The sequence below is a fragment of the Dromiciops gliroides genome, chromosome 3 (assembly GCF_019393635.1).
Source record: "Dromiciops gliroides isolate mDroGli1 chromosome 3, mDroGli1.pri, whole genome shotgun sequence".
Classification (NCBI taxonomy): domain Eukaryota; kingdom Metazoa; phylum Chordata; class Mammalia; order Microbiotheria; family Microbiotheriidae; genus Dromiciops; species Dromiciops gliroides.
The window spans coordinates 240994405-241006492 of record NC_057863.1 but is presented as its reverse complement, the minus strand read 5'-3'; the positions used below and the strand labels follow the sequence as shown (position 1 = coordinate 241006492).

General features: G+C 37.3%; 1 protein-coding gene across 3 annotated transcripts in view; it reads right to left on the bottom strand.

The window, feature by feature from the left end:
* ASMTL (acetylserotonin O-methyltransferase like) overlaps positions 1-12088 on the bottom strand; it is a 68085-nt gene that overhangs the window by 24901 nt on the left and 31096 nt on the right. For all 3 annotated transcript variants that reach the window (XM_043993268.1, XM_043993267.1, XM_043993269.1), the window contains one exon: positions 9216-9348. In XM_043993268.1, the coding sequence (XP_043849203.1) occupies positions 9216-9348 (133 nt within the window). The remainder of the gene's footprint in view (positions 1-9215; positions 9349-12088) is intronic.

Here is a 12088-nt window from a genome sequence, read left to right as displayed (position 1 = left end):
ATCACTTGCTGTAATCTCCTTGCTAATATCTTATTTAAGATTTTAGCATCAATATTCATTAGGGATATTGGTCTATAATTTTCTTTCTCTGTTTTTGCTTTGCCTGATTTTGGCATCACCACCATATTTGTGTCATAAAACGAATTTGGTAGAACTCCTTCTTCACTTATTTTTCCAAATAATTTGTATAATATCGGAATTAATTGTTCTTTAAATGTTTGGTAGAATTCACCTGTAAACCCATCTGGCCCTGGGGGTTTTTTCTTAGGGAGTTCATTAATGGCTTGTTCACTTTCTTTTTCTAATATGGGCTTATTTAAAGGATTTTATTTTCTCTTCAGTTAACCTGGGCAGTTTGTATTTTTGTAAATATTTATCCATTTCATTTAGATTGTCAAATTTATTGGCATACAGTTGGGCAAAATAGTTGCTAATTATTACTTTAATTTCTACTTCATTGGTGATAAGATCACCCTTTTCATTTTTGATATTGGTAATTTGGTTTTCTTCTTTCTTTTTTTTTAATCAAATTAACCAGTGGTTTATCTATTTTATTGTTTGTTTGTTTTTTTATAAAACCAGCTCTTAGTTTTATTGATTAATTCTATAGTTTTTTGTTTTCAATTTTATTAATTTCTCCTTTAATTTTCAGGATTTCTAATTTAGTATTTAATTGGGGATTTCTAACTTGTTCTTTTTCTAGCTTTTTAAGTTGCATGCCCAATTCATTGATCTCCTCTTTTTCTTTTTTATTCATGTAAGCAGTTAGAGCTATAAAATTTCCCCTAAGCACTGCTTTGGCTGTATCTCATAGATTTTGGTATGTTGCCTCATTATCGTCATTCTCTTGGATAAAGTTATTGATTGTTTCTATGATTTGTTGTTTGACCCACTCACTTTTTAGAATGAAATTATTTAGTTTCCAATTGATTTTCAGTCTACCTTTCCATAGCTCTTTATTACATGCAATTTTTATTGCATCATGATCTGAGAAGGAAGCATTTACTATTTCTGCCCTTCTACATTTGACTATGATGTTTTTGTGCCCTAAAACATGGTCAATTTTTGAAAATGTGCCATGTACTGCTGAGAAAAAGGTATATTCCTTTCTATCCCCATTAAATTTTCTCCAGACATCTATCATGTCTAACTTTTCTAGTATTCTATTCACCTCTTTCACTTCTATATTTATTTTGTGGCTAGATTTATCCAATTCTGAGAGGGGAAGATTCAGATCCCTAACTAGTATAGTATTACTGTCTATTTCCTCTTGTAACTCATTTAACTTCTCTAAGAATTTGGATGCTATAACACTTGGTGCATACATATTTAATATTGATATTACTTCATTATCTACAGTACCTTTTAGCAAGATGTAGTTTCCTTCCTTATCTCTTTTAATTATATCTATTTTTGCCTTTGCTTTGTCTGAGATAAGGATTGCTACCCCTGCTTTTTTGACTTTAGCTGAAGCATAATATATTCTTCTGCAGCCTTTTACCTTTACTCTGTGTGTATCTCTCTGCTTCAAATGTATTTCTTTTTTTTTTTTTTTTGGTGAGGCAATTGGGATTAAGTGACTTGCCCAGGGTCACACAGCTAGTGTTAAGTGTCTGAGGCCGGAATTGAACTCAGGTCCTCCTGACTCCAGGGCCGGTGCTCTATCAGTGGATAGGCACCACCTAGCTGCCCCCAAATGTATTTCTTGTAAACAGCATATTGTAGGATTCTGGTTTTTAATCCACTCTGCAATTCACTTCTGTTTTATGGAAGAGTTCATCCCATTCACATTCACAGTTAAAATTATTAACTGTTTATTTCCCTCCATCTTCTTTTCCCCTTTGTACTCTTTCTTCCCCCTTCTTTTCCCCTATTCCACTTGACCAGTGTTTTGCTTCTGACCACTGCCTCCCTCAATCTGCCGTCCCTTTTATCAGCTGCCCTTCATTTTCTTGTCCCCTTTTCCCCCACTTGTGCCTTCCCTTCTATCAATACTACCCTTTTCCCCCTTCCCCTTTTGTTTCCTTAAAGAGTAAGCTAAGTTTCTTTATACAAATGGGAGTGTATTTTATTCCCTCCCTGAACCAAGTCTGATAAGAATAAGGTTGCAACAATGCCCACCCCTCCCTTCTTTCCCTCTGTTGTAATGGGTTCTTTTTGTGCCTCTTCCTATGATATAATTAACCTCATTCCACATCTCCCTTCCTCTCCTCTCCCTAGTCTTCTTTTATTCTGCCCCTTAAGTTTCTTTATATCATCAAGTCAAAGTTGATTTAATAACAATATCTTTACAGAGATACAGATCTCAGGAGTTAAAAGTATTATCCTCCCTCATATGGACTCAAGCTGTTTTAACATCATTGAACAACCCTTTTTCTTCCCCTTGTTTACCTCTTTATATTTCCCTAGAGTCTTGTATTTGGAGATCAAATTTTCTGTTCATTATGTATAATGCAAAAAGCCTTATATGTAATGGAGATAAGTTAGAGGCCTTCCCAATAAGATCAGGGGTCAAACAGGGATGGCCATTATCACCTCTATTATTTAATATTGTACTAGAGCGGGGCGGCGGCTAGGTGGCACAGTGGATAAAGCACCTGCCCTGGATTCAGGAGGACCTGAGTTCAAATCTGGCCTCAGACACTTGACACTTACAAGCTGTGTGAGCCTGGGCAAGTCACTTAGCCCCTATTGCCCTGCAAAACAAAACAAAACACCACATTGTACTAGAAATGTTAGCTTTAGCAGAGAAGAAAAAGGAATTAAAGAAATTGGAATAGTCAAGGAGGAAACAAAACTATTACTCTTTGCAGGTGATATAATGGTATACTTAGAGAATCCTAGAGAATCAACTCAAAAATTACTTGAAACAATTAACAACTTTAGCAAAGTAGCAGGATATAAAATAAATCCACATAAATCATCAGCATTTCTATACATGACCAACAAAGTCCAGTAGCAAGAGATAGAAAGAGAAATTCCATTTAAAGTAACAGTAGATAATATAAAATACTAGGGAGTCTACTTGCCGAGACAAACCCAAGAACTCTATGAACACAATTACAAAACACTTTTCACACAAATCAAATCAGATCTAAAAAACTGGAAAGCTATCAATTGCTCATGGATAGGCTGAGCTAACAGAATAAAAATGACAATTTTACCTAAATTAATGTACTTATTCAGTGCCATACCAATTAGACTACCTAAAAATTATTTTATAGAGCTAGAAAAACTAATAATAAAACTCATCTGGAAAAACAAAAAGTCAAGAATATCAAGGGAAATAATGAAAAAAAAAATGCACAAAAAGGTGGGTTAGCTGTACCAAATCTGGAGCTCTACTATAAAGTGGCAGTCATCAAAACTATCTGGTACTGGCTAAGAAATAGAGTGGAGGACCAATGGAATAGGCTAGGCACAGGAGACACAGTAGTAAATGACATTAGTAATGTACTGTTTGATAAACCTAAAGACCCCAGCTTCTGGGATAATAATTCAGTATTTGACAAAAACTGCTGGAAAAACTGGAAGATAGTATAGCAGAAATTAGGCATAGACCAACATCTGACACCTTATACTAAAATAAGGTCAAAATGGGTACATGATTTACACATAAGAGGTGATACCATAGGTAAATTAGGAGAAAAAGGAATAGTCTACCTTTCAGATCTTTGGAAAGGAGAACAGTTTATGACCAAACAAGAGATAGAGAATACTATGAAATGCAAAACGGATGATTATGATTACATTAAATTAAAAAGTTTTTGTACAAACAGAAGCAATGCATCCAAAATTAGAAGGGATGCAGAAAGCTGGGAAACAATTTTCATGGCCAGTACTTCTGATAAAGACTTCATTTCTAAAATATATAGGGAACTAAATCAAATTTATATGAATTCAAGTCATTCCCCAATTGAAAAATGGTCAAAGGATATGAACAGGCAGTTTTCTGATGAAGAAATCAAAGCTATCTATTGCCATAAGAAAAAATGCTCTAAATCACTATTGATTTAGAGAGATGCAAATTAAAACAACTCTGAGGTACCACCTGACACCTATCAGATTGGCTAATATGACAAAAAAGGAAAATAATAAATGTTGGAGAAACTGTGGAAAATTTGGAACACTAATGCATTGTTGGTGGAGCTGTGAACTAATCCAACCATTCTGGAAAGCAATTTGGAATTATGCCCAAAGGGCTATAAAGCTGTGCATACCCTTTGACCCAGCAATACCACTTTTGGGTCTTTTTCCCAAAGAGATCATAGAAAAGGGAAAAGGACCCACATGTACAAAAATATTTATAGCTGCTCTTTTTTTGGTGGCAAGGAATTGGAAATTGAGGGGATGTCCATCAATTGGGGAATGGCTGAACAAATTGTGGTATATGAATGTAATGGAATTCTATTGTGCTGTAAGAAACGATGAACAGGTGGAGTTCAGAGAAACTTGGAAGGACTTGCATGAACTGATGAGTGAGATGAGCAGAACCAGAAGAACATTATACACAGTATCATCAACATTATGTGTTGATCAGCTGTGATAGACTAGATTCTTCTCACCAATCTAATGGAACAAGAAAGTTCCAAAGGACTCATGATGGAAAAGGTTCTCCAAATCCAGGGGGGAAAAAAAAAGGAACTGTGGAATATGGATGCTGATTGGACCATAATATTTCTTTTGTTTTTGGTGGTGCTGTTTTTCTTTTTTGAGGTTTTTCCTTTGTGCTCTGATTCTTCTCGCATAACATGACTAATGCAGAAATATGTTTAATGTTATGTATATATAACCTATATCAGATTGCCTGCTGTCTAGGGGAGGGGGACAGAGGGGGAGAAAAATTTGAAATTGGAAATCTTATATAAACAAATGTTGAAAACTATTTCTACATGTAACTGGAAAATAATAAAATACTTTTTTTTTAAAAAAAAAAGAGATATTTCTATCAACAAGAAGGGAGAATGATGGGATCTAAAGTCAAAAGGAAAAGGGGGAGGGTGTATGTTGTTTTGTGTTATTTTGTTTGTTTCTCAACTTGCCTGGGGGTCTTTGGGAGAATTAGGTTAAGAACATTAAGAGTGAGGTAGGGGATTGTGAAATGGCTCTCACCCCCAGAGGGGAAGCATTCCCTAGATTTCATAACCAACATGCAGGGGGAGAAACAGGGTCCTTGAAATGGGCTGCAATCAGGCATAGTGTGCACTCAGTAGTTTTCTCCCTTGCTTCTCAAAACTTACATCTACTCCAGGGTAGTAAGGAAACCAGTATTCCTGTGAGTAACCCTAATTCCTGCGATCTGGTACTGATAAAGGGTGGAAGCAAGCATAAGTTCACAGGCATGATAAACTGTCCTGAGAAGGAACAGATACTAAGTAAAAGGGCTTGGGGTTCAACAGGCAACCCTAAGTCATGACAGGAAGGACCTCTCTCCACCACTGCTCGCTCCCTCTGTGTTGTTACTTTTTTGTTATTGTTCTTGTTTATTCTTTCTTGCCTTTTTTTTTCCTTTTGTTCTGACTCTTTTCTTACAACAAGATTAATATGGAAATATGTTTAACCTGATTGTAATATATAATCTATATCAAATTGCTTGCTGTCCTTGGTATGGTGGAGGGAAAAATCTGGAACTCAAAGAAAATTCTTTACATATAATTGAAAAAATAATTAAAATAAATAAAAAATTTTAAAAAAAGAACAGTGAACATGGGAAATAAAAGAGAGATAGCTATAATTGCACTAACAGGTAGGGTGTTCAGGTGGGAGCAATGTTTCTGTTTTCCATAAATTCCATCTTCTATGAGGAATACAGAGAGCATAAAGAAGAAAACTGCAGGGGCAGCTAGGTGGCTCAGTGGATAAAGCACTAGCTCCAGATTCAGGAGGAATTTGAGTTCAAATCTGAACTGAGACACTTGACACTAGTTGTGTGACTTTGGGCAAGTCACTTCATTGCCCCCCCCCCCTCGCCCACAAATTGCAAGCACAAAGGCCCATGAAAAAGAGATCAGGCTAGGTAGCATACTAGAAAGGGAAAAGAGTAAAGATGAGGGGAAAAAAGTTTCTTAGAAGATACACAGAAATTTGGTTCAGACAACCATTTCATATGTATACCAAGATAAGGTCCAGATGGATACATGATTTAGACATAAAAGGTGACACCATAAGCAAATTAGAGGAACAAGAAGAAATTACCTTTCAGATTGCTGAATGGTGGAAGAATACAACATTACACAAACGATAGAGAGCATCAAAGAAGTGAACATGAATAATTTTGATTATGTTAAATTGAAAAAGCTTTGCACAAATCTAATGCAGTTAAACTTAGAAGGGAAAGAGGTCACTGAAAAAAAAAACCCACTAAGAAATAGATTAATCTCAGAGAGAGAAATCAAATCAATTTACCAAAGGAAATAACTCCTGCCCCAGACAGAACTCATTCATAAATCAAAGAAAGAGAAATTAGTACCTCTGTTATAAAAGCTATTCTGTATAAGAGAGGGAAAATGCTCTTTTATACTTTTTCTACAAGAAAAACTTGACCCTGATACAAACAAAAGAACCCCAATAGAAGACCTACCAAGCCCATTAAGAGGCAATAGCTATTTTTTTGTTGTGCACAAGTTAGTAACCAATCTGATAGATTGGAGAATCATCAGCATATAAATGGTAATGAATTGGAAGATGGATGAGATTGCCAAGTGAAGTAGACTAGAGAAGAAAAGAGGGCCTAAGACAGAATGCCATGGAAAGATACTCTTATACGTGTTAAAAAAAGAAGATTAAAAAGTTAATAAAGGAATCATAAGCAAAAACACAGATCTAAAAAGAGACTGAAAATGACAACCTCAATAGGAGGTGAATGTATAAACCAATCAAAAAAACAAGAAATAATTTAAAAAAGATAACAATGACAAAGAAGATACCAAAATTATAGGATACACCTAAAATAGCCCTCAGATTCCAATTCAATAAAGCATGGTAGATTTTGGGTTGGAAGGGATTTCAGAAATCATCTAATCCAACCTACTTATTGTATAGATGAGAAAATAGCCTCAGAATGCTGAAATTATGTGCATATCATGACACAGGTAGGAAGTGACAGGGCCAAGATTTAAACCGAAATCCTTTGGTTCCTGTGTTCTTTCCATTATACTATATCTTTGAAAACATATTGATAAATTTGAGAACAGGGACTAATGAACCTGGCATACATTTATGGAAACCTAGAAACATTAACAAAACCACAAGAGAATTTACAAATCAAGGGGAAAATATACAAACTTAAAAATTAAAAGAATACCAAACCAGTAAACTAAAGGCAACTGATTTTCTTGAAAAGACTGAATAAAATCTATATAGCTAATGATTTAAAAAAAAAAAAAAGAGACAAAAAATAGAAAAGGAACAAGGTAAATTCACAATGATTAGAGAGTTAGGGGGAGAATTATCAGAAATTCCTATGTTACATGACAGCAAAACAGGATTTAAAGGAAATGAATGATTATTTACAAATATATAAAACCGATGAAATAATATTAAAGTTTATCAAAGTTCTGGTTCCTGCCCATTTTATACCTTTAATGATAATAGAAACATAGTCTGTAAGAGCTAGAATTCTGGGCCTATGGAGATCATCTAATACAGAGGCATCATCATTTTTTTGAGTCATGGGCAATTTGTTGGTCTATAAACCCTTCCTCAGAATATTTTTTTGGGGGGAGGGCAGGGCAATGAGGGTCAAGGGACTTGCCCAAGGTCACACAGCTAGTAAGTGTCAAGTGTCTGAGGCTGGATTTGAACTCAGGTTCTCCTGAATCCAGGGCCAGTGCTTTATCCACTGTACCACCTAGCTGCTCCCACAGTAGTACTCTATATGGCAGTAAAATGGAAAGAGGGCCCCCATCAACTAGGAAAAGGTTGAGAAAACTGGCCCATGTATGTATTGGACTATTGCACCATAAAAAACAATGAATATGAAGAAGCTTGAGGTAGCTTGTAAAAATGATGCTGAGTTAAGTGCAATAACAACATATACACCAAAAATAATAATGCAAATCCATTGTTTTGTTTTTGGTTTTTTTTAGTGAGGCAGTTGGGGTTAAGTGACTTGCCCAGGGTCACACAGCTAGTAAGTGTTAAGTGTCTGAGGCCGGATTTGAACTCAGGTACTCCTGACTCCAAGGCCAGTGCTCTATCCACTGCGCCATCTAGCTGCCCCATTTTTTTTTTTTAACAGGGCAATGGGGTTAAGTGACTTGCCCAGAGTCACATAGCTAGTAAGGGTCAAGTGTCTGAGGCCGGATTTGAACTCAGGAACTCCTGAATCCAGGGCTGGTGCTTTATCCACTGCACCACCTAGCTGTCCCCATTGGGTTTGTTTTTAGAGGCAATCAGGGTTAAGTGACTTGCCCAGGGTCACACAGCTAGTAAGTGTCTGAGGCCACATTTGAACTCGGGTCCTTCTGATTCAGTGGCTGGTACTCTATCCACTGTGCCACCTAGGTGCCCCAATAGTGTAAATCAAAACAGCACTGAAAGGTGACATAGGATCAGTGATTTGGAGCTACAAGGGACCTCAGAAATCACCTAATTCTGCTCTCTCATTTTTATTTACTTTGGGGGGGGGGGCAGGGCAATGAAGGTTAAGTGACTTGCCCAGGGTCAGACAGCTAATAAGTGTTAAGTGTGTGAGGCCAGATTTGAACTCAGGTCCTCCTGAATCCAGGGCTGGTATTTTATCCACTGTGCCACCTAGCTGCCCCCTTTGCTCTCTCATTTTACAGCTGAGGATACTGAGGGCAAAGAGATTAAATAATTTTCTCAAGGTCACACAGATAGTATCAGACCCTCAATTTAAATCCAGTCCTCTTTCTGCTGTACGATGCTACCTTTGGATACAAGGTTAATTAATTGTAATGGGCAATTGTGGTCCAGGAAGACAACCAATGAAACACGTTTCTTTTCTCCTGGTAGAACTGGGTACAATATGTTGTATGTACTATCAGACTTACTACTCAGAGCCCCTCCCAGCTGCTCATTAGATTCCTGCCACAGCCTCAGTTACTGAATGGGTCCGGTTACAACCATGTGCAAAGATCAAAACAAGATAAAACTACTTTCCTAAGTCAATTCTTTACTTAAACCACAGCATTCAATAGATAGATCAGACAGATCAGCTTCTTTGCACGAGTCATAGTAAAACATTATCCTACCTCCCAAATCACAGGCAGAGCGAAATCTTGACAGATCAAAAGCTGTTGCCACATCCCTTGCAGTCAGCTTGATAATGCTATGCATGGCATTCATAAAACGTAGTTTTGTCTCCATGCTGTGATAATAGGAATCCTGAAAATAACAGCATGTCCTGAGAAAAGATACTATTCAGATGAAGGACAGACACATTTGCATTCCATTCAACATTTCTTCCAACAACAGGTCAAGGACCAGGTATAAATCCTGCATTGTCTCTTATCAGTTGCACAGGTACAGACTAAACCTGTGACTGAGCCAGCTATCTTCCAAATTGTGCCATTGGTCAAACAGGGAATCATGTGAGAGTGAATGAATGAAGGAATGTAAAACTAGCCCGATAATCACAAAAATAAGTCAGAGTAGAACACAGAATTAGCTCAGGGACCCTGATCTCATTGGAGTGGGCTCATGGAGGGAATAGCATCCATACCCAATTGGGAGGAGTCATCTATTTAATGCTGCAGGAAAGTAGGAGGGGAGAAGGATAAGGAAGGAAAGGTGAAAAAAGGGAGTGCAGAGCAGGGGAGAGGGTAGTCAGAAGTAAAACACCTTTGAGGAGGAATAGGTAAAAAGAAGATAGAGTAAATGTCAAGGGAAGGGAGTGGGATGGAGGGAAATAGTTATGATGATTGATTATAATGGCAAAACGTATGGTACCTACTTTGCTGGGCTTTTATGAAGAAAATTCTCTGTCAAGCTTAAGGTATTATATACAGGTTATGATGAACAGGGTACTATCAGAAAAACCTGGAAAGACCTACATGAACTGAAGCAGAGTGAAATGTACTATATACAAAATAACAGCAATAGGGGGGGATGACCTGCTGGGAAGCATGTGGTTATTTTCAGCAAGGCAATGATCCAATATAACCCTGAAGGACTTATGAAGGTTGCAGCCCATCTGCAGAGAAAGAATTGATAGTATTTGAAAACAGATGGAAACACATTTAAAATTTTTTTTCTTTTCCTTTTTGACAATCCTTTAATCTAAAGTTTGGGGTTTTTTTTTTTTTACTGTTTTCTCTCACAACAAGCTAATATGGGACTCTTTCCATGACTACTCATGTATAACTTATTTTGAATTGCTTGAGTTCTTGTGGGTGGGGGGTGGGAATGGAGGGAGGAAGAGAAATTGGAACACAAAGTTTTTTAAAAATTGAAGTTAAAATTCGTTTTTACATATATTTTGGAAAATAAAATTCTATTCAAAGCAAAAAAAAAAAAGTCAGAGGATATTTCCTCGTAGCTGTTCATCATTTCAGTCGTGTCTGACTCTTCATGAATCCATTTGGGGTTTTCTTGGCTAAGATACTGGAGAGGTTGGCCATTTCCTTCTCCAGTTCATTTTACAGATAAAGAAACTGAGGTAAACTGGGTTAAGTGACTGCCCAGGGTCACTAGTAAGTGACTGAGGCCAGATTTGAACTCAGGAAATAAGTCTTCTAGGCCTAAGTGACTCCAGACCCGGCACTCTATCTACTGTGCCAACTAGCTGCTCAAGATATTTCCTACTTATCTTCAAAACAAAAAAACAAGCTATGCCATTTATGTTTTATACTGTTCACAAGGTATTGGAATGTTGCCATGGTACAGTAGCATTGTTATGTTAAAATGGAGAGGGAGCTTTGTGCTCAAAGGTTCTGGATTTGAATCCTAACTTTGTCACTTACTGCATGTGTGACCTTTGTCAAATAACTTAACTTTTTTGGATTTTTCTTCTCTTCTAGATTGGGTCTCTGTATCTCATCCAGACCAGAAGTACAGGGGCCTGATTCCAATACTGATCAACATGGAAGTTTTAAATTGTTCTCTTTTTTCCAGTATGATCCAGTTCACACCTCTTTAGGCAAACTGGTGCCTCAACCCCTTTCACTCTTGAGAAATCACCATATTGTTGCCTGACTTGTACAGACATCTGATTGGCATTAACCCTATGCAGCTTACAACTCTCAGGCTCCAATGATCCACTAGTCTAAGCTTCCTCAGTGGCTGGGATTACAAGATTTATAATATTCATTCATTTACTCCTAAGAAGTTCCCTTTCTGACCAGTGGCACATTTGGAAGACAGTTGACTTAGTCTCAGGTGTAGCCACCATGACTTGGCTTTCTTTCAGTTTCTTCACCTAGAAAATGATGGGTCACCGTCCGATCTCTGAAGCCCCGTAAAGCTCTAATTCTGCAATCCTGTTCTTCCAGAGAAACAAGAAGGCAATCATCACTGGCAATATCTCCCCTCTTCCTCCCTTCCCTCAGCTGTCTACATATTAATGATTCACTTTTGTACATTAGTCATTTCTTAAAGCACTTGCCTAACTCACCCTCTTGGCTCTATCCATGTGCCGTTAAGGCCTAGGGGAAAGAACAAATCATACAGGATCCTCCCAGGTGTATAAGGTTCACTAATGAGTGAACTAATCTGTTCTTCAGATTAGACACAAGCAGGCCTTTTGTAGGAGGAATAAGGTAGGGCTAAATAAGGAGTTAGCGCTTCCTCTGTCCAGTTTGTAAACTAAGCCTATGGGATGCTGCACTTCAATGAAATTGTCTGTATTCCAAAGTCCATAGGTTAAGCTAAAGACTCAAGGTAAAGCACTACAGTTTAACTTGGCTGTGGATCAATTATTCATCTAGTCAACAGCTGTTTCCAGGGTCTAGGGGCAAAGTACAAAATCTTAACAGTTCCCAGGCTGTCACAACATTAATGAGAAAGTGGCAATCTTCTGGCCAAACCAGATATTTGGTCCCCTCAGCATATAGGGTCTGAGTAGATATATGGAAATCAATTCATCAGAATTTAGTAAGATAGAGGCAGGCTTCAAAAACCACTACCA